This window comes from Dinoponera quadriceps, unplaced genomic scaffold (genome assembly GCF_001313825.1).
Source record: "Dinoponera quadriceps isolate SergipeBrazil2010 unplaced genomic scaffold, ASM131382v1 scaffold1573, whole genome shotgun sequence".
NCBI lineage: Eukaryota > Metazoa > Arthropoda > Insecta > Hymenoptera > Formicidae > Dinoponera > Dinoponera quadriceps.
In genome coordinates this window covers 332,540-355,731 of record NW_014556062.1, presented here as the reverse complement: position 1 = coordinate 355,731, position 23,192 = coordinate 332,540, and the positions used below count along the sequence as shown (strand labels likewise).

The 23,192-nt window shown below is 43.1% G+C and overlaps 2 protein-coding genes across 5 annotated transcripts in view; one reads left to right on the top strand and one right to left on the bottom strand.

Annotated features, from left to right (window-relative positions):
• The window catches only part of LOC106746572 (guanylate cyclase 32E-like), a 97,254-nt gene extending 74,628 nt beyond the window's left edge, over nucleotides 1–22,626 (top strand). For 3 of the 4 annotated variants that reach the window (XM_014623303.1, XM_014623302.1, XM_014623301.1), the window contains exons 4-19: nucleotides 13,123–13,429; nucleotides 13,876–14,022; nucleotides 14,296–14,489; nucleotides 15,068–15,227; nucleotides 15,498–15,652; nucleotides 15,823–16,107; nucleotides 17,150–17,410; nucleotides 17,702–17,773; nucleotides 17,851–18,019; nucleotides 18,103–18,249; nucleotides 18,852–19,209; nucleotides 19,299–19,422; nucleotides 19,509–19,607; nucleotides 19,712–19,856; nucleotides 19,945–20,201; nucleotides 20,724–21,560. In XM_014623303.1, the coding sequence (XP_014478789.1) occupies nucleotides 13,123–13,429; nucleotides 13,876–14,022; nucleotides 14,296–14,489; nucleotides 15,068–15,227; nucleotides 15,498–15,652; nucleotides 15,823–16,107; nucleotides 17,150–17,410; nucleotides 17,702–17,773; nucleotides 17,851–18,019; nucleotides 18,103–18,249; nucleotides 18,852–19,209; nucleotides 19,299–19,422; nucleotides 19,509–19,607; nucleotides 19,712–19,856; nucleotides 19,945–20,201; nucleotides 20,724–21,560 (3,717 nt within the window). Of the gene's footprint in view, nucleotides 1–13,122; nucleotides 13,430–13,875; nucleotides 14,023–14,295; nucleotides 14,490–15,067; nucleotides 15,228–15,497; nucleotides 15,653–15,822; nucleotides 16,108–17,149; nucleotides 17,411–17,701; nucleotides 17,774–17,850; nucleotides 18,020–18,102; nucleotides 18,250–18,851; nucleotides 19,210–19,298; nucleotides 19,423–19,508; nucleotides 19,608–19,711; nucleotides 19,857–19,944; nucleotides 20,202–20,723 lie in introns of all 4 variants that reach the window. The other variant, XM_014623304.1, reaches the window with a different exon arrangement.
• A 192-nt stretch (nucleotides 22,627–22,818) lies between these two features.
• LOC106746539 (NADH dehydrogenase [ubiquinone] 1 alpha subcomplex subunit 6) overlaps nucleotides 22,819–23,192 on the bottom strand; it is a 1,222-nt gene continuing 848 nt past the window's right edge. Inside the window, exon 3 of the mRNA XM_014623215.1 lies at nucleotides 22,819–23,084. Coding sequence (XP_014478701.1) covers nucleotides 22,956–23,084 — 129 coding nt within the window. The 3' untranslated portion in view covers nucleotides 22,819–22,955. The remainder of the gene's footprint in view (nucleotides 23,085–23,192) is intronic.

The window sequence follows — 23,192 nt, the reverse complement described above, 5'->3', positions numbered from 1 at the left end:
TACGAAAAGATGACGAAAGCCCGCGCAAAGTGCGACACGATAAAAGAGAGCCTCTCCGGCGGTGGGGAAGAGCTTTGCTACGTGCCTGATCGTCGCCGCCGTGGTCTTGCCGCGATTACAACACATGCTTCGGTTCTGATTCCTCGGCTCTCGGCCCCGTAGTACATACGGTGTGGCGGCATGAGTTGGTAAATACACGCCGGTACTCTATGTATAGACACGTCCGCTGATGAATATAGACGCGGTCTAAATATAGTTTCAGCAGTTTTAAATATCAACGGCGCCCGACGCCTTGCTAAGGAGAGAGACGGATACGTGGCGAAGGGAGGGGGGAGGGTCTCGCCGTCGCGCACCCGCTGAACCCGTTGCATAGGCATATCGCCATGGGGAACCGAAAGAGAAACGGGTTATCCGCGAGAAAAAGAGCGGCACGAAAGTCACGCGCGGCTCTCTCGCGCGATCGCGGTATCGCCCGGCTTTTTCGCGTTCGCCGCCCCGTTACCTGAATCGGTCCGCACCTTGGCGCGCCCGGGACAACCACGGGGAAACCTACCTGTCCGCCTTATACCTATTCAGCGCGTCGCTATTCTTGCATTTCGACTGCGACAGTGCAATCGCTGGAGACGCACACACACACACACGCGCGCGCGGACTAGATGACGAGGGAGAAAGAGAGAGATGTATGTTTCATCGGCGGTGGCCTTGAAACGTGCCACGATCCGCCGCGTGCCTTCCGATCGTGACCTTTGCCACACACAGGAAACCGAGCGCTCATGAGGCATCGCGGACCGATCGCGGTCGGCGGTGTAGCCTTCGCGAAAAATTGCCGCGTCGACGAGATTAATGAGTTAATCTCTGCAATTTCAGCTTTATCTCTCGAAGTTAATGGCACTTCTAAGGCCGACGATGTTTGACATTCCGGGCTGTGCAACGCCGGTATCGCTCTTCGCGCTTTCGTGAAAGCTAAAAACGTCGTTCTGCCTAACATTCGGCGTTTAATTAGCGATAAAGATAACGACTGTTTCAATAGGAGAGAGAACGTCCGATGCGAGCACAGCCCATTGTTTTGGCTCTATTCGGGCAGAACGAGAGGCAAAATGTGGTTTCGCTTGTGCACGTTTTGATGCTCGGAATCGTGATTTTTCGATACTTCTCCGGCGCGAAGAAAACTTTGCGTCTATCACGACGCGTGTCGCGTATCAAGGTTGGTCACGTGTCGAAACTCGATCGGTGATACCGGATCCGCGGGAAATTAATATCATCGCTTTGATCTCGCGACGAACAGCTGCGCGCGCGATTTCCACGCTTGCAGCTGCTGAAATTGGTATCGAACACTCCACGGTTAACCTTTAACTAGCGGTAAATCCAAATGTGTTATTTTTACATGTGTAAACGTCTAAAAATGACACATTTGACTGAAGCTGTTTTTACATATTCTTGCCGATTTAGCTTGAAAAAGTTTGATCATATTAATTAACATGATAATTTACGATCATATTAATTAATACGATAATTTACGACGTATTGACGTGTTAACGTGTCTAATCGTATTAAATTATACTGAAAAATGATTTAAAAACAGTAAGATAAATGTAAGAAATATGTAAGAAGCATAAGAAATGTATAAAAAAACTTCAGCTGAAGGATTTGCAACGTAAACGCATTCATTTTCATTATACGTATACAAGTAATACCTGTGCATCCACACTGCAAATCTAAGTGCGTTCTTATCACATACATAAGTGTATAATTTAGCTGAAGCTTTTTTTTTACACATTTCTTACCGTTTAAATTGCAATGCTTATGCATATAACAATTATATATTTCGATTTGCAGTGCAGTTGAATCTGATATTTAACGAAATAACGAAGTCAAAGCATTGAGAAAAATCCCTTAATAACAGAACAAAAATTCTTTTATTATTTGAAGATCCGTTAGGGAAGCAGATCGAAGTTACTTTGTGTTTTGTTGTTTCACAATTTGTTAGGGAAACAGATCGTAAAATCACTGTTGCTAATCGTTTATTCATCATTTGTTATTTTAATAAATTAAGCAAGTAATAGATTAAGCAAGTATTTGTTAGAATAGAAAATTAAAAGTACTAATTATTTGCCCCCAGTATGAGATCATTTGTTGTCCCACATCTGCGAACCATTTATTGCGCGTGCCGGTACCTTATTAAATTAACAAAAGTTTTAATGCGTGTCTGAGAATCTTCCTCGCCTACTCTGAACCTACGCTGGAAAAAAACACGAAGACGCGAGTGATTTCGTAAATAACTAAAAGAGGCTAACTCTTTCCCAATTATTTGTATCACTCGTAACGACCAGAATGTCGTAAAAGCGTAAAACTTCCAGTCGTTGAGAAAAATTCGTGCTGAATAACGTAAACGATCCTGCAGTTGCACGCACATTGTTAAAAGTTCTGTTCAACGGATGTAACGAATATAACGCTGTCGTGGGGGATCGTTAAAAAAAATTCGACGCTAAAAAGAAACTACTAGATCGCATGCATTAAGGTTGTCGTGCCGCGCGTCAAGTGCCATAAACATCTCGACGGAGATACGGTACACGCGAAAATAATGTTAATTAGCGAAAGTATAGCCCGAAATATAAACCTCACGAGGTTTTACGAAACACTCGCGGCGATAACACACTCCGGCTGAACTGCATGCGAGAGTATTAATTTCGCGATTTATCCAGTCTCAAACGATCCGCCGTATCGCCGATCCTTCCGGCCGAGTAAGTAACGATCGAAAGAAATACCGAATGACGATGGCCATTAACGGGGCTTTGCGGTTATAAAAGAATTTACTGTGCCGTTGATATTCGGAGTGCGGGATCTCTCTCGCGATCGCGCGAAACCCGAAGGCAAGCGAATTTTAACCGCGCCATATAGAGTGGCCGAAACTTATTCGATAAATTTCCCCGCCGGTCGTGTCCCGCGGCTCCTTGCATTCCCGCTGGATTTCACATAAATTTTACTTTACCGGGAATTTAACCTGTCGAAGCTTAACCCTTTAGTACGCACATTTTTATAGAAACTACATTCTCTTTTTAACAATTGTTTATGATTTTATGGACTTCGAAAAAATACTAGAAAAAAAAAAGACACTTGCATATTTGGCCTTTTATTGACAAATATTTAGTGTTTGTACATTTAAACAAAAAGGCGTAGATAAACATTGAAGACACAACTTGCTGTTTCGAATTCAGATGCATAAACAGAAAACTCGAAATATTATATAAAAACAAACACAACATGAATGTATACAATATTCTTTTATTAATACAAAACAAACACCGACACGCTGCCGGTCTAACACTCGGCCGTAAAGAAAACTGAAATATTGAACAACGGTGGAATTTTGCGATAAAAGCGCGAAGTACATTTGAACGGCACGCTTCGCAGATATGGAGATAGACCCACGTGTTTAAACTTTGGAGTTCAACGGGAAATTGAGCATCAATATATAGCTTTGCATATATGTAAAACGACGCACTAAAAGGTTAATATAGTCGAACTATTTAATGCAAATTAGGAACTGGCGTTTGACATTGACACCTCACGAAATATTGCCGAGGAAAATCAGCACTCAGTGTTCGCCGCAGGATATATCGTTTGCGGGATGGTCCTGAGACCGAATCACACCTTGGCGTATTTGGCGTCATCGGCAGGGAGCTAATAGCCTCTATAAATAGAACGTGATCACTGAACTGTTCTTTTTTTATTGCCGGAAGCGAATTCGAGGGAACGGCGTTTCTGCCGTCTCTACTTTGGGATCAAGAACGCGTTTCTTCTGTTTATATGTATATATGTACATACGTGTATGTGTGTGTAAACCGCAGCGAGTTTTAACGTCATCCATTTGTTCAAAAGGAGGATAACTCGGTTTCACATTGAATTTGATTTTTGTAGAATTTGTAAATTCGAATCAACTAATTCTTGCAATACTACGATGTTGAGCGTAATTTTATCGCACTTTACGCGCAATTCTCAACAAACTGAAAGATAATGGATAGAATTGTGTAACAAGATTCTTCACCTTTTGATCTCTTGCTCATTGCGAAAGATTACAATTGTGAGAAATCCATTGCCCGTTATATTCGTTCGAAGACGGAAGTCATCGATCAAAATCTCCACGTGTGCCGAAGATAAACGATTACGGGAAGTGCTGACGATGTCGAAATAGTTTATATTCCGATATAAGCGTTCAATTTTCGCGGAACTTCCCTTGCGAAACAGGATGAGGATACGATAGGCATCGTTGATTTATATGCGATTGGAGGATACACTTGAAACATATGTCGACTACGTGAAACGCATACGAGTCGAGGCTCACCACGTCATTCGTCGGTTGGTCAGTTTATGAGACGGTTTAAGCGACACGAATATTAATGTGCCGGTAACGATATCCGTTCCTATCTGAGATGAACTTGTGGCACCGTAAACAAGCGCGATAAAGCCGGTGCCAGTGGATCAACGCACGGTGTACAACATTGCGACATTGTCTCATCTCTATCAAGCTAAAAGTTCCAGCATAAAAAGTCGAAAACTACATCCGAATTGAGTACTACTTAGGAGCTAATTTAGAAAATAGGAGGATGTGAAGAAAAAGGATTAGTTGAATTAACGTGACAATGAACGAAGACAACGCGTTTTCGTTGGAAAAAACAAAAGTTTCTTACGAACTAAATTCGGTTCTTAGGACCAAGGATTTCGTTTCCTTCGACTAAAACATATTCGACTTGTTTATTGTAACAGTTAAGGAGGTCGTATTTTCAGTGGCGCATCAAGGGTACTACTCATAAATTTAGTATTTGTCAGACAAAATTATATTCTCATACATTAATTTCACTATGTAAACAATAAATTTTAATTTGAATTGTTAAGTTCAAGTTGAAGTAAACATATACACACAATGTTACAAATTACGAAAATTACTAAAATCTTCTCCCTATAATCTTAATTTTAATCTTTCTATAATTGTACTAATAGTTAAATAATATTTCAATGTATACATAGTGCAAATTTTATAAAATTCTTATCGAGCTCGCTTCACTCGACAACCACCTCCTTAATTCGACTAATTTTTTTTTTCTATGTATAAAAAATACATGTATCACTAATGCTTTTTAGGTGCTTCAAAAAAGAGCAACAAACAAAATTGTGATATATCGCTATCTTAGTTTGGCAAATTCGTGTGGGGCGCGTGAACTTGACGCTTTTATCTTTTTTTCTCAAGTTTCCTATTCACGCGTTATTTTCGTTCGGAAAGATAGAATCGAACGGTGGAACATCGAACCGCGCTTGTTTGCAGTGCCGCGCAGAGGTCGAGATCACAAAAATACGCATTATTGTTTCACCCGGTCGTTTTGCAAGAATCGGCGGGCAGTCGCTCTTATTTGCCGTAGTGCGAAATCGGTGATGCAGATCGACGGATCGTAAAGTTGACCGGTTGGCTGAGCCGAGCCGGACGAGGTCTTCCGCGATTGTTTTTCGCACGAGCGCCGGCATAAGGTGTTGCACAATACTCGCATTTAATAACGCAAAACCACGCGGCGGTACCGCTTCAAAAAATCGTCTCGCGCGTTACGACGGAAACATATCGCGGAATTGGGACGAGGTTGTGGGTAGGCAGTACCGCGGCGAATCGAAGGACTTTGACACACAAATCCGAGATTATTTTCCGAGAATCGAGGCGCGAAATCTCATCGAACGCATTCAATGCGCTCGTCCGCGTGTCTCTCCCGGGCGTATGAATAAATCCGATAGATCGATGAGGAATCTCTTGTCCTAACAGGACTATAATTTCTTCAGGTAGTCGTAATTGTGTTAACTTAGGAAAAGATAATCATGACAAGTTATCACAATGTGTATGGTCAGTCACAAAAAGATTGTAACACTTTGTTTTCGACGAGTTCCACAACGCATCTCGTATCTAATAGGAAAAGGTATCTCCTGAGAATTGAAAAAACGAATTCTCTTGTCGGACGCAGGATGCGAAATTTGTCAAAAAAAAAAGCATTGCATCCTTCCTGTGACTAACTATAATATACTATGTCAAAGTCATTTTATTAAAAAGTAAATAAGCTGTCAAAAGGGTCATCGAGTTCAGCGATACGGTGAATTCCTAGTCGGTGAAATCCGAAATATTCGCATGTATATCGCATATTAGAATCGTTCCCTTGACTCGTCGGGGAAATAATTATCACGTACACGTGAATTTGACTTAATTTCGCAGCATTCGATCCGTCAGGTGCATCGTTAAGTAAAATAACTCGTTTTAAGCGTGCATAAGGAGCATTTCACGGTCTTGCGTAAGGACATCGGGACTTTTTGTCTCCTGCGAGCTATAAATAAAAGTTACTCGAGGGGGAATCCGTCTCCGTTATTACTGTTAATTATCCGTTTAAAGGTTAAGCAAACTGGGAGATTTGCCGGGAGAGAATGTTGCGCAATGTAACCGCAGGCGAACTACTCGCTACTACTACGCCTAGTTGGCGAAAAACAGACAACGAAAGGGGGGGGGGGGCGATCGAAGGATGTTTAAAGTCGCGCGATCGCGAAAGGCGAAAGAGAGGAGATTTCCCCGAGATTGTTTTTCGTGCGACGGAGCCGCCGGCGGCGGAGTCGCGCGCGCGGTGGCGGCCGTTGCACAACCAGACACAATCGGCGGCGGCCGGTAGAGAAAACCAGCTCGTTGTGCCACGGAGAGCTCTCGAGACTTGAGCTCCCTCAAGGTGGTCTCGTCTAAATATAGCCGAGTGGAGCCCAGAATAACACCGCGTCGAGCCGGCAATGACCAAAGCCCACCTCGGCGAGCACCCCGAACTAGGATAACCGCTCCGAGCGGCGGGTCAGTTTTGTCCACCAGCCAATCGACCGGCCTTTCACCGAATGAAAAGTCGGAGATAAACAAACTCGAAAAACGGAAGGGTGTATTATATTCTCGTAAGCCCATATAATCCCCCGAGAGGGGGGAAAAATGAGATGACGCGCTCAAGCCTTGGCAGAGATTGATCCTCGTCGTGAGTGTCCTGCAATGAGAAAAAAAGAGGCAACGAAATTTTGCTTAAACGGACGAATTTTTTTTCAAGCACAACGTTTAGCGAACTGAACAAATTATACAGTTGTCGTGTTGTAACGAGTTGGCAATTGTTTCAACGATTGCGATTTGGTCAGCAACTGTATCAACGCAATGTATTGTAGTGCCAATGTGTACTTTGTCAAGTAGACACACAATATTCTTTTAAATGAGGCTATCGATTTTTCCTCAGTGTAGCCACGAAATAGTAAATTTATGTCTAATGTGACTACTAGCCAGCAATGTAACGCTCACTTCTCATAGTGATTAGATAATGGCTAAACAAATAAGTTAGCTAATGGTTAAGGAAAAGATATTACAGTTATGAGGTGAAAAATCATGACTAGTTGCCAGGTAGTGATGCTCAATTCTGTTTTTTTTTCTTTTTTAAGATTTTTATGGAATAACGTACCTTCAATTTTGTCTCACTATTGCATTTTTAAATTCTAGTGGCTATATAGTATATAGTAGCTAGATTATATATATATATATATATATATATTCGAACAGACAGCATCGTATCATATTTGATATGTAATAACTATAGACAACGGATAGATCACAACCGATTCTACACGGGAAAAAATTATTCTTATATAAATCAATGATAGATTTTTTCACATATAAGCAAGAATATTATTAATGTTCTTAGAAGATTTTTAATCTTGATTTGATTGAATTTGTATTGATGCAAGTATTACTTGCACTCGATTTAAGACTATTTTTTCCGTGTACTGTGTAGCTTTTGTGAAAAGTGAGCAGTTCCACGTAAAAACTCGACGATTTCAACGATCGTGAAACTTTTGAAATTGTGGAAATGTGGAACTTTTCACATGAAACTGTTCGCTTTTTACGTTTTCGCTCCTGATGAAAGTTGCATGATTGTTACCCGGGAGTGAGACGTCGGGATGAAAGCGACGCGGTAATTACGGAAAGAAGTAATGAAGCAATTTATCGTCGCGGTTGTTGTGCGTAGTTTCCGAGAGTATGCGCGGTTGCACAGCGCAAACGACGAAATCGCAAGGCAATCGTCGCGACAACTGTATAGATTCCGCGGAAAAGCCAGGGGAGATGCGGAGTTCGGCGAACAGACTTTTGCGGAGAATGCGATCTGAAAACGTCGCAATCTCCAAATAGGGGGAATGTATCGACGAAATATATCGTTTCGTATTCTCATCGCGTGTAGTGCATTCAAGATATTTGCTCGTTCGCTTCTCGTCTCGTCTCGCGTTCACACGGAGTGTCTCTTTCGGTCGTGGAAAAAACAATTTCGTTAGTAACTGAATTTTCCTTAGCCTAGGGACTGAAAATTCGGTTGTACACAGAAAAAGAAATATTATTTAAGTTCTTATATATAAGCAAGAGTATATAATCAATAAGATTATCAGTCGGAATATGTAATCTTGCTTACATGAGAAAATTCTATACAGCTTTCACTGAAAGCATCATATTTTTATTATTCAAGAATAATTTTTATGAATTGAAAGGAAAAAATATTGGATAAAAAGAACAATATTTTCAAACCAATACAACTCTTAGCTTGAAGATATCGTTTTTCCTATTCAATATTTTTTCCTTTCAATTCATGAAAATTACTCTTGAATAACAAGAATATGATATTTTTAGTGAAACTAAATAGAATTTCATCATATAAGAAAGTGTTATCTTCTTTATCTTTATATATAGGATTATATATTCTCACTTGTATATGAGAATATGTAAATGTTGAATTGATACTAATTTTTTTTATAGAGAAACAGTAAAATCCCTGTAGGAGGTTTCTGTTCAGCCAATTACTGTCAATAGTCTCAACCGAATTTTGATGCAGCTGAATTTGTTCACGCGAACGTACTTTTAGTCGCATTAAAATAATAGCAAAAATATAATAAAACATAACGAAAATATCATTTCTTATCGTCGAGATTTCGTTTCTCGAGTTTTCACAGAGGTCCCTATTAATTTGCGGAAACTGAGTCTTTTTCCGCGTGTGAGAGGTAGCCGAAAAACCTGGAATCGATCACGATCGGCGTCGAATACGTCGAGAATACGGTTCGTTGCCACCCGGGAGAGCTCGCTCGTTCGCTCTAACGAGACGTCAGTTTTCCGAAAGGTTCCAGAGCACGCGTCGGGTCGTGCGAGATCGCAATGCTAAAATTAGAACAGCTCTCGTCCCCGCGTCTCTCTCGCCCACGAACTAGGCTAGCCGACCCGAGGAGCATTGGGTCAGTTAGTTTCGTCTACCGGGCCTATCGGTTGCACACGAGAAGGGAAAAGTCGGGATCCAGGCCCCGATAAACAAACCTGACCCGCTTCGGTTCTCTCTCTCTCTCTCTTTCTCTCTCTTTCTCTTTATTTTTTCTCTCCGTCTTTCTTTCTCGCTCCTCTTTTATTCCCAACTCTCAGGCCAGACACACACGCGCGTGAGAACCTTACGACATGCGGTTAGGTTTCTCCTACCGCTGGTCGAAGCTATATTAGTGGGGAAACTGGCCACGAGCGTATATTATCCTCTCTTCCTTTCCTCGTTCTCCTCTTCCTCCTCCTCCTCTTTCTCCTCTTCCTACTTCTCCTCGTGAGTAACTTGCAATCGCGGCACGTGGATCTACGTAAGCTAATTTTTTTTATGATATATCACACTATCGTGTGATAGTCGTCTTGAAAAACAAGTGCTTCCTTCTGCGTCTGTAAATTGCCGGGACGAAGAGCGTAGAATTTTGTGCTGATTTTTCCCGGTGATGATACAAGAAACGAGCGGATTTTAGCGATGTTGAATCTTATTGTGAGTCGATGTGTTCAAGACGGCGTGTCGCACTTGCGGGGCAGTCTCTCAATGAGCGATAGGCAAATTAAAAAGATGATTGTTACAACAGCGTTAAGTTCCGCGAGAATAAGTAAGATAAAGAAGTATGTGGAAGAAATGGAAGTGCTTTAAATGCTAATAAACGAGCGCGCGATATCGCGTAAATGCATTCGCCGATACGCTGAGAGAAAAATACTTTGTGACTATAATCATTGACAATGAAAAAAATTATAGTTAGAAAGACCGTTTTTCTAATGAGTGTTACTACAATGTCAGCGATAATAACCTTATATATATATGTTATTTTACTGCGCAATATTCCTTACGACGGCGATTTAGTTGGCATAAAGAGCATAGACTCTCTTGCTAGCCAAATTAGCGAATTATTCGTAATTAAAGCAGAAACAGTTTTGTTGACGGCATAGAAAAATTCTACCGAGTGAATCTGTCCTTAGAACACGTTAATTTGCCGTTAGAACAAAATAATGTTTTCCCACGTTTATTAATTATTACAGCAAAATAATTTCTAGATCCAGCAAAATAATGCAGCGAGCGGCGATTAGTACTCATAATAAATCGTTTCGCTGTCCACGTAGTACCTAACTAACAGATTTCGCTACGACAGCATGAGATTTGCCGGCGGAAATGATTCTTCTCCCTGAGGTTAAAATCACGTGGGAAACAAAAAATCTGGTTGCATTAACCAGAAAGGAAACAACCAGATGCGTTCTGGTCGTAGGGACCAGAATCCCTGGTTCTTATGGTCCAAGTATGGTCTCTTACAACCAGAAATTCCGTTCCCTTCAGCCAAAGTGCATCTGGTTGTCCCCTTCTTCGTTAATACAACTAAACTTTCCTCGCATAAAAAGAATATGTTTGAGCTCCGAAAATAACTACGATTTCTCTCAGCGCGGGGCAACCTGCGAAACGCAAAGCATCTCCGGCAGCGTTAGATTCGCGAAATGCTTGTTTTTTCGTCGACTTTCCCTCCAGCTCTCCGATCGACCGATGTTCACGATCGTTTCGCCAAGTTCGAAGTCGGCCAAGGGCTACCGGGCGTCACCCCACCGTTTTTCAACGAAAAATCGACAAGGAAAGGACGAGCATCGCGACATTCGCGGATTCGTCGGCTCGCGAATCGAACCGCGAAAGTCACTGGCGGCATCGCTCTCGGATTCTCCTCGGTGAAAGATAAACAAAGACGACGACAACGACGGCCGATGACGGCGGCAGCGGCAAGCCGGTGTTAGCTTAGAAGAATGAAAGGGATCAACGTCGGCGCGGCGGTGGTCGCTATGGTTAAAGAAGGACTGACCCCCACGACTGTCACGTTTAATTTATATGTTAATGAGGAGCGCATGTCACATTTCAGCCGCCCCGCGCACACCTCATCGGATGCATGCGACGAGCGAAGAGGAGGAGAGTCGCCCCACGTTCATTCCACTTCTCCTGCCCTCCTTCGTGCCGCCACGGGTTTATATTTAACCGCGCCACACACCATGGCACCCGACGCAGCCCACTTTGCTGCATTACTCCTGGTGCATCTCCGTCTCTTTGCCTCTCTCTCTCTCTCTCCCTCCCTCTCGTTCTCCCTCTGTCGTTTTCTCTCGCTCTCCGACTTCTCTCTCGCCCCGCTCTTCTCGTCCTTTTTCTTCTATCGCGGCAGTCCCCTTTTCCCTTCCTCCTCTTCCTCCTCCCCGTCGTCGTCGTCGTCATCGTTCTCCTCCCGCTCGCTTCGCGGCTACGCTCGTTTTCATTGCGCCAACAACGGGCCAGAGCCCAGCTTGTGCCACGTTTTGCGTACACGCGTGCGCTCGTTTACTTTCAAGGAAAGGGCGGACTCGCGGTCTCCTCCCACGTTACGGTTACGCTGAAAGAAATCAGCGGTGCCGAGGCGCGCGCAGGGCCGATAAGCGGATGCAACGACACGCCGTCTGCGCGCGGTAGAATTGCACGTGGCCGCTTAAATTAGTTGTATCGAGCGCGATCGTACCTGAGACGTGGATATCGCGGCTCGATCGCGCATCGTTCTTGGATAGAAAAATGCGCACTCTATAACGCGCGAGTGATAATGAGTAACGAGCGTTGATGAAAATTCGCGCTTTCGGGGATCTTGTGCAATATCACTCGTAACGCGTAGATCGCGTGTAGATCTCGAGCTGTGTTCGCCGAACAGGTACGCAAAACCGGACGTGGCGAATTCAATTACCCGCCGCGCGTCGGCGTCACGCGACGCTAAATAAATCCCGGCTTGCGATTCGATGAATTAAACGATTACTTCATAGCGGGTCCGCGGGGCCGGCGGCGAAATGGGTCGATTAAAAATAAGGTGCGCTCGCAGTTGGGGCGGCGAGGGGGCTGGGAACGGTTTTTGCAAGGAGGAGGAGAGGAGAAGAGCCCGTTGGGCGATATGTCGCGCGTTGATGTACAATCGGCGTCATGTACGCTGTACCATCCCCCGGGCGGAAAATTCAAAACGATTTTCAGCCTTACAGATAACCCATAAGGTTGAAAATCGCGTAAGCAACTTTCGTTATAATGATAGGGTTCTGATGGCGCTACTTACGACGGTGTTTTGACCTTACGTGTATATGGTCGTAAGACGTGTGCAAGGCTGAAAATTACGTAATTTTCGATCTGGAGAATGGTACGGGAGACTCTATTAATGCTGTCCCATTTCCTAGGCACAGTGGCATTAAACATTTCTAATTGGGCTCATCCATTTCTAAATATTTGTGCGTCGTGACTGCTAGTTTGGAGTATCATTGCCGGTTCACCGAATAATCAACAGTCATCATGCATGAATATTCAGAAATGACGCGCCTAATTAGAAATTTCTAATGTCACTGTGGCTAAGGAGTGGGACGGTATTAATGGAGTTCTTCTGTACAGCATGCATAACTATAAGCACTTCGTCGTGTACAGAAGATTCCATTGATGCTGTCCCATTTCGTAGACACAGTGACATCGAAAATTTCCAATTAGGCGCGTCCATTTCTAAATATTTGTGCATCATGACCGCTACTTTTGGAGTATCGTTGCCGGTTTACAGAATAATCAACAATCATCGTGCATGAATATTCAGAAATGATGGCCTAATTGGAAATTTCCGATGTCACTATTCTTAGATAGAACTGAACGTAAGGCTGATAATCGCGTGTATTTCTCTCTCTCGAATTAAGAAATACCGTGGCATATATGACGCTGACTGAACGGTAACAATCGCCCGTTACAGAAATGCTCGGACTACAAGGCTTCGAACGTGAACACCTTTGCGAGGACCGAGCCTCCAGACACGCAGGTGACCAAGTCGGTGATCGCCCTGCTGCTGCACTACGGATGGAACAAATTCTCGATCGTGGCCGAAAAGGCTTGGTCGACGGTGGCCCGTTCGCTGGAGAACCAGGCAGCCGAGAACAACCTCACCGTCAACCATTACCGGCTCGTCGAGGACCGGCACACGTGCTGCGAGGAGAGGATGCCTTGCTGTGAAGTCCCCGTATGGTTCCAACTAATACAGGAGACCAAAAATAAGACCCGCAGTCAGTCCACATTTCTTTACGTTCGCGTTGGCTCGCAAGAGACAGTCGCTGATTATCCGTCAGTCCGACCGAGGTTTCATCGAGGCTTCATCGAGGGTCTCCGCGACTGACTCGAGAAGAAGTCGAAATGGCTCCCGGCGACTGTCTCTTGGGATCCAGCATTAATCTCGTCGATTTCAAACTTAGAGACAGCGCTTTGCTCGCGTTTCTTTGCTCCATCCTACTCGATCAGTTGCATAATTGCACTTACCTTGATCCACGTTGATAAATGCGCGCGGAAGTCTTTCTTTCGTTCACGTTCTTACTCACACGTCTGGTGTTATTCAAAATAAAAAAGACACATGCGAAGAGACTTTGTTAATATAAGGAAAGTAGAATGCACGTGCATTACGGTGATTCCATTCGTTCCGCACTCAATCCGAAATGTTCACGCTTTATTACTTCAGTCTACATCTTCCTGGGTACGGCAATATCATTGATAGATATGATGAATTCGATGCAAAACCAAAAGCTGCTGGACAACGGGGAGTACATGGTGATACACGTGGACATGATGACGTATTCGCCGCGCGAAGCGAAGAAATATTTATGGAGTGAGTAGAGCCCAGCGAGAGAGCTTCCTTATCATACGTCTTATTTATATCTTGGATAATAAACATCGGTGACCGATCGAAACATGTCGTAATCTCGTGTTATTTATAGCCCAACTACGAAGTTAATCTCTTGCTTAAATTCAAGAGGCGCTAGATCACGGATTTATATCCGCCTAAGCGATATTAACCACGCGCGCGATATTTTTTCACTCTCCCCACTCTCACTCAAGTCGTCGTTACATCGCCATGATAATTCGCCATTACTGTCGGCAGAGCCGGAGCACTTCAGTAATCTGAAACATTGCCTCGAACCAAGTAACTTCCTGCAAAAGGCGCGCTCGCTGATGGTGGTCGTGTCGTCGCCACCGACGCAGAATTACGAGGAGTTCACGAAGAAAGTCCGCGAATTCAATTCGAAGGAGCCGTTCAATTTCACGACTCCCGAGCTTCTGAAAAAGTTCGAGAAGGTATTTTTGGACGGTGGCACTTTATCTCCCGCCGAGCGGCGGGAAAACTGGAGCCCCTCGAGAAAGAGTCTGGGCATCGATCGCTTAACTTTTCGAAAAGCATTCAACTTTTCCACGATCTCTTGTTCTAATACTTTTATGCACACAATAAACAGAGGAATCAATTAGTGTTAAAAGAAACTGTATGATTAAGAAACGGAGCTGACCTTGGAATGGCCTTAAATTATTGGCTATACAACGAAATTAAGGTCGCCAACTTATGTTCTCCTCCGAACCCTACACAACTTTTGCCCGAACCATTTTTTCCGTCAATTGCTTCGTTTTCAAGATATTCCATTGTTTCCATTAAAACGAACGCCCTGTATAACCAGGTAAACGGCATATCTATTCTCAAAAGAATATGCCTGAACTCGAGATATATTGTAGACACTCTTCATAGATAAAGATATTCCAGTGACAGACTAGACGCCATTTTTTTTTTGGCCAGACTCTTACTTGAGGGACGACTCCGGGTGAAAAAAAACCGCTCGCAGAACGCACACGCGACTCTCGTTCACACACTCAATTCCCCGTTTCAGTATGTATCCATTCACGCGGCGTACCTGTACGATTCCGTCATGCTGTACGCGAGGGCCTTGGACCAGCTGTTGCGGGATCAACCGAATCAATCGCTGATGGAGGTCGCCGGCAACGGCACCCGGATAATCGAGACGATTATCAAGAATCATACATATCAAAGTAAGTATCTGTAATCTGATAGACGTAATTTGTATCGATAGGATTAATCTCTCGAGTGGTTCGCGCGATCTCCGCCACTTGACAAGGCGGCAATGATGATAAACGGGCAAGAGGCCGATCGCGATCTAAATGCAGATCGATGCGATTCTTAAGTGGAGATCCCACTCGTGTGCTCTTCATTCGCGAACGTTGCTTTCCCGGTCGTCGACCGGCAGAGTCGCGCGCGTCCTCGCGGAAGGAACGATCAATCACTTTTCGCGTTTGCGCCAGGTGTGAGCGGCGCGACCATCAAGCTGGACCAATTCGGCGACTCGGAGGGTAACTTCTCGGTGCTCGCTCTGAAGAAAGAGCCTTTTCAGCTGAACAACTTCACCTGCACATACCAGATGAAGCCCGTGGGCCAGTTTCAGCAGGGTGAAACTCTAGTGAGTGAGTTGTTTGTAGCATTCCAGAAAGGTTTCTCTTACACCCGCACCGGGTTTTGCGCGCGCGCGGAAAAATCATATTCCACATTGAAATCACCGAGCCGTAAAACTTGAACGCGCGCTGCGCGAGATGGCGCCGAGTAAAAACACTATGCGATTGCATAACGCAGGTGTACAGGCCATCGGGGGCCATGGATTGGCCCGGCAAGAACAAGCCGGAGGCCGAACCCGGCTGCGGTTTCTTCAATGAGCACTGCCCGAAGAAGGACACTCATCACCACAGCATTATCGCTGCCGGGGTGCTGGGCGTTTTGGTGATATGCGCCACGGCGATCACCATCAGCATTTACCGAAAGTGGAAGATAGAGCAGGAGATAGAGGGCTTGCTCTGGAGGATCGACTTGAGCGAGATTCACAGTCCGCATCTCGACAACATGATGTCCTCCCCTAGTAAGGTGAGCGGTGCGAATAGCGCGTTCCTGCGAAGCACGTTAACGAAGATAAAAAGATAAAATGACGCTTATGAGATAACGATCGATCACATTTCTAATATATCCCGAGAACTTTCCTCTTTTGCTCCAGCAAATATCAATAAATGACCGCAAAACTACGCCACCTTCATCTTTAGCCCATCCTTTCTCGTGATTCCGGCACGATATATAAACATTTTTCTGCGAACTATCTTTTTGGCCGTCTAAATTCAACTGAAAAAGTATAAGAATGTTCCTCGAAATTTTCCTGATCGGAGCACCGACACCATTCGGTATGTACGAGCTGCGGGATTTCTGTATCCGCTCAATATTTACGCCGACTCGGACGGCTGGAAATATCAATTTCGAAATTTCCAACCGTTTCTGTCACATATCGAGCAATGCTTCGATTCATTTTCACGCGTACTTTTACGGTGCGAAAGCATTTATAATTCTATGCGGCCGTAAACGACGTAAACTTTGCAGAGAGGAATCAATAGCTTGCCGGCAAAATTTTCCAGTATCCCCTTAAAGTGAAAGTTTTCGCGAAGTATTGTACAAATGTGTTCGATTGATCGCAAGTATCATTTTATGGACGCGTCTTTTTATTTCACCGAGACAAGATTCAACATATTCCGCAAAAATTTCGGACATACATTGTCTCGCTTCTGACGTCATTCAATCAAGATGTCTACACAATAGCCTTAACGCATTCGCTACCAGCGAACATACGTGTGATCACATATGTGTGACAACGAAAAACTTCTTTTTTCTACCACCCACGTTATCGAACTAATAAGTCTGTTGCAAAAATTACATAAACAAAAAAAATACGAGATGATCTATGAAGAGGATTTCTCAAATAAATCTCAGAACGTGTTGAGCAGCTGCGTCTGTCTCTCGATGTATGATGCAAGAAGCGAATATTCTTTCGAGGGGACCCCAAAAGAGCCCAGCGCTGCGATAAAGTATCTTAAGTTTTTCCATCAATAGTACTCACCAGTATTCCACAATTTTTTGATTACAGTTAAGTTTAGTTAGTGCAATGTCCTACGAGTCCAAATGCGGTGGCCAAGTGTTCGCGCAGACCGGCCATTACCGCGGTGTGGTAGTGCGGATAAAGGAGCTGAAGTTCTCGAAGAAAAAAGACATTTCACGGGACGACATGAAGGAATTGCGCATTCTCCGTGAAATTAGACACGATAATCTCAACTCTTTCGTCGGGGCGTGCGTGGAGCCGATGAGGATATTGTTACTTACCGAGTATTGTGCCAAAGGAAGTCTTTATGTACGTCACAGCGTAATCACGATAACCTCCTACTATTATTCGTAATACAGTGAATTATGTATTGGGAACAATATATTATCATGCATAAATAAAAGCCGTACATGCTATAGTAGAGCTTAACGTACGTTTCGTTTCTTTAAAAAAGTCGAAGCTATAAAGATCGAGAAAAACAGAAAGAGAGAACGATGAAGGGAATTTGAACGTACCCATTATGAATGTACATGTCGTGCGTTTTATTTATCTATTTTTTTTTTTCATTATATAATATTTATTTATTTATTTATTTTTCAGGACATTATCGAAAACGAAGATATCAAGTTAGATAATATGTTCATTACGTCGTTAGTTCACGATCTCATTAAGGTAAGTGTTTTTAAAGCAGTGGAAGTTAAAATTACAGTATTGTAAGGTGATTTTAGAAATGACTTCTACCTAAACAGGGTATGCTGTACATTCACGATTCACCTGTGCTAGTCTGTCATGGTAATCTAAAGTCTTCCAATTGTGTCGTGACCTCACGTTGGGTACTCCAAGTCTCCGATTTCGGTCTTCATGATATGCGTCACTGCGCCGAGTCCGGCAGCATCGGTGAACATCAGTATTATCAAAGTAAGCGATTACCCACCATTTTCGCGCCCAATTAAGTCGTGTAAGTGGCGTTGTTTCAGTCATTATTTCGTCTTAATTTCTAGACTTGCTTTGGAAGGCTCCCGAGCTATTGAGAGAACCAAATAATGCGATCAGGGGCACGCAGAAAGGAGACGTTTACTCTTTTGCTATTATTCTCTTCGAGATGATCGGACGGAAGGGGCCGTACGGTATAACCATGGACCCCAAAGGTAACCATTACGCAGGGCCGAGTAATAAGTAGTTACTCAGAAAAAGCTTATAACTTTTTAACAATGACTTTTAAACTAGTTAATTTAAAATACATTAACTTATTAACTTCTTTTTATATATAAATTGAAATACTTCATCAGTATTAAATCATTGTCGGGCTATTTACATGCATTACACATAGAATAAGGATAATCAGAAATAATGCCAGTAGAATTGTTTTTTTGTCTCTTTGAGAGCACTCCTGTTCTTATATGGAATCATAAACACAAAACAGTCGATATTTTCTCATAATAGACTACCTTTCCTTTCTTTATCGTAAATCTAATCTGCACATGGCTTTGCATAATTGAACTCTTAACTTGAATGAGTTAACTTAATATCAACTTAACTTTTAATTCAGCTTTTGTTTAAGTAAATTTTAACTTAAGTTGAAAATAAATTAAATTAGTTTAAATTAGTTAAAAATAAAAATTAATTTGGCCAACTTGGTTATATATTACAATCACTCACGGAGCAGTACCGTGATCACTAATGACCGCCGTTCGTCGCGATTGCGCGCCAGGGGTTGGAAAATAAATCGTGATCATTGATACATCGACAGACATCATCGAACGGGTGAAGAACTACAACCCGAAGGACAAGGAAGAGGACAAGAAGAAACTGCCGTTCAGGCCTGACATAGACGTACTCACCAAGTCTAAAGCGGACTGCGCCGAATACGTAGTGAACACTATCACAGACTGTTGGGACGAGGATCCGAACCTCAGGCCAGACTTTAAGGTGATAAGGAGCCGACTGATGGCGATGAAGGCCGGAACGAATCAAAATATAATGGACCAAATGATGCACATGATGGAGACATACGCGAACAACCTCGAGGATCTAGTCAGTGAGCGTACGCGCCTTCTCTTCGAGGAGAAACAGAAAACCGAGGACCTGCTGCATAGAATGTTACCCAAGTGAGTTATTCTTCGTTTACAAGACGACGCGTGATCCGTAGCGTAGATTGTGCGTTTCCATGAGACACACCTTGTTCGATTGCTTTCAGGCCTGTCGCGAATCGTCTGACGAACGGTATCGGAGTAGAGCCCGAGGCCTTTGATCTGGTCACTATATACTTCAGCGATATCGTCGGCTTCACGGCGATGTCGGCGGAGAGCACGCCGTTCGAGGTATCCACCTTTTTCGCATTCTGTCTTATCGATAGGACGATAAACGTTATCCACGACGTGACTCTCGATAATCGTTTTGCCGGTAGGTTGTAAATTTCCTGAATGACCTGTATACCTTGTTCGATCGTATAATCAAGGGATACGACGTGTACAAAGTGGAGACGATCGGAGACGCCTACATGGTCGTAAGTAGCCTTCCTCTGATGCGTTAATTAATTACAATAATCAGTGATCTCGCGCGACATAGAAGCACACCCTTCAATGCGCAACACACTCTGTGTATATCCAGGTTTCCGGTCTTCCGATAAAAAACGGAGACAGGCATGCCGGCGAGATAGCGTCGATGTCGTTGGAATTACTTAACGCTGTTAAACAGCACACGATAGCTCATCGACCTCATGAAACCCTCAAGCTGCGCATCGGTATTCACACGGGTGAGAAATGGGAAATGGGCGTTTTTAATGATACGTGATATTGCGAGAGTCGACGGAGACGAGATAACGTGAACGTTAAATTATGCAGGTCCTGTGGTAGCGGGCGTTGTCGGTCTAACGATGCCTAGGTATTGCTTGTTCGGGGACACCGTAAACACCGCGTCTCGCATGGAGTCCAACGGAGAGCCATTGCGGATACATATCAGCGGACAGTGCAAGAATGCTCTCGATAAGATCGGAGGGTACATTATCGAAGAACGTGGCTTTGTACACATGAAAGGCAAAGGGGAGGTGAAGACATACTGGCTCACGGGAACCACCGAGAAAGCCATTCAAAAACGAGAGGTTCGTGCGACCAATTCAAACCCTCCAACGAACTCTAAAGGGCCGTCCACAATAGCCGTGAAGTAAGACGTAAGCAGTAAGCTAATTGGCCAGCCACGGTCAATGTATTTTTGGAATATATGAATCCAATTGGTCGATTAGCTTACTGCTTATACCTTGCTGCTTTAGAGATATTGTAAGCAGCCTTTAGGCCTGTTACACCATACGTCGGATGTCGAAGACGCAGCCGACGGTCCAATGAGAAGGCTCGTTTTCGCAAAATAAATTCTCTCAATGGACAATCGGCTGGATCAAATCAAATTCATAGTCGTAACCGTAAGGTCGTAGGCAAATTGATCCACCAGAGTCGATTATTCTTGAACCGTAGGAAGAATAGTCGACTGTGGTTAGCTATTTTACTTGCGATTACGGCTAAAACTTTTTCACGTACAAAGGAAGGATAATTCGCGTGCAGTTTTATCGGTGATTTTCTCTGATGTTTCTCTTTCCTTTTGTCTAAAATCGATTTTTTCGTTCCCGCAGGTCGATGTGGGCGATCTTCCGCCTCTGTTCTGCACACCACGAAGAAGGCAGTCGAACGTACCGCGTCTACTAGCGGATGACTCGTCGTCCCAGTGCGGAGGCTCGAGTCCAGTTCCACGATCGTTCCACGCACCCAAGTTCGAGGGATCTCGCCTGTCTCTGGCTAAGAGCATCTCGAAGACCACGATAGACAACGTGCCGATTCTGGAGGAGGCGCAGGAACGCGCCGCCGACATCAAGTCGGCCTTCGACGATTTCCTCACGGACACCGGGCCGAAGTTCCGGAAAAACGCACGTCTGTCCACCATCGCGTCCTCGTCGTCGACCAGCGACTATCCGTCTCAGCTTGTTATTCGCGAATCTCGCTCGCTGGACCCGTTCCCCTGCGACATTTACAACAAACAGTTCGAGTCGCCGAGCCTCTCCTGGAAGGAGCCCAAAAAGATCTTCTGCTCGTTGGAGAATTGTGTCAAGTTCACGCGGATCAATTCGAAAACGGACATTCCCGAGAAACTGCTGGACAACAATCATCCTAACGGCAATGTGATAATTGTGCCTCATACCGGTGACTCTCCGAACGAAGCAGAAATGCCGTTATTAGGTGACGACGGCGGCTGCATGGGAGAAGTACTACCAATCAAGCGCTGGCGCTCACTGGATCAGGAGATATCCGGGCCTAGCACGGACAGTGTACCTGATAAAAAGTCTTCCGCGCGAAATTCAATTAGAAGTTGGCTAGTTAATCTGTTCAATGGTACTGGATTGCGCAGTAGCGAATATTTAGGGAAAGGGATGGAACGGTACGAGATGCAACCCGAACGCGAAAGTATAGTCTAGCGCACATATGAGCGAGCGAGCGAACGAGAGAGAGAGAGAGAGAGAGAGATGTTCTTTGTTTTTATTTTCTTTGTCTCTTCTGCGACGGAGGGAAGCGAGGGATAGAAATATCGCTTGTAGGACCGGAAAACTGCGCAACTACACGGAGTATATTATTACGTTTACGAGTCATAAGCATGAGTTATTGTTGCCATCTTTTTTCTAGCTTAGTTATGTGCAATTTATGTATATGAAAGTTACCGACATTGTATATTTTTTAATATCTAGATATTTTATAACTTGTACTAAAAAAAACGTGCCCATCGAGGTGATGTAGTAGGAAGCGACTTTTATGTAGCACACACAGGACTGTTCTCTTTAAGATTTTTTAATTCGATTGTGTATAGCGCGAAAGACGCTAGACTATTTTATAAAAATCATGACCAAAGTACAGACACTTCGACCGGCGATTTATTTGGTTTAATGGCGTGAGAAAAACGGAATTTGGGCGGCATCGCGTACGCACACGCACAATCAAACATGCAGCATGAATGTATAAGGTGTGTATATGTATAATACGTTCATTAATACATATGTAAATCCAAGTATATCGTTAATACTGTTATATATGTTATATATATAATAGTATTAATACTATATATATATATAATATTAATATTATATATTAATGTATATATGATATTAATATTTATATCGTATATATATAATATATATTATATACACATATGCATGTACATATGTAACTATGTACACACTATTGTGTGTGTGTGTGTGTGTGTGTGTGTGTGTGTGTGTGTGTGTGTGTGTGTGTGTGTGTGTGTGTGTGTGTGTGTGTGTGTGTGTGNGTGTGTGTGTGTGTGTGTGTGTGTGTGTGTGTGTGTGTGTAACCTCTATATATAGTATCTCTAGTATCTACATTTAATAATACTTGTTCACTGAAGGAAGCAAATTATCCGTATGGCTGTGAAAAGTGAACTAGATTGTACCTAAGGTGCTTAGTAATATATCATGTTGTCAAATGTATATAACTGAATAATAATATATCAATGTAAAGATAAAATATAAATTAAAAGAAATATTATCTTATATAAGAGTCAATTAAAAATTCACATCTTTTCAAATTATCGGTAATTTTCATTAATATTCTATGGTACAAAATATATTTTTTTATATAAGATTTACGATTTTACAATTTTACTTATAGCTGACATTTGCTCATTTATACCTTTCTATGCTTTATATGAACTCTCTTTGCATCTTACTGTTAGAACATAGACATATCCATTTATTCAAGCGATATATATTTACACATCATGTATATAATTTATTTCAATATTTTTCTAAGATACAGGCAGAAGTAAATCTCAAGAACTAACAAAGACAGAATAGAACTAATCAATCTTGACCATTAAGGAATTTCGACATAAAATCAGTTGGCTTCTTTTCCACTGTTTTTTTCCAATAAGTCATAAGATGACTCTTAGGTTTCCATATATTAGCTACTTCTTGTAACTCCATTTGACCCTATTAAAGTATATATAATTTTACATTTAAAAATGTTATATAACAAAATGGTTATTGTTTAATCGTTGCAAAGGAATATTCTTAATAACTTTTATCTATACGATTTTT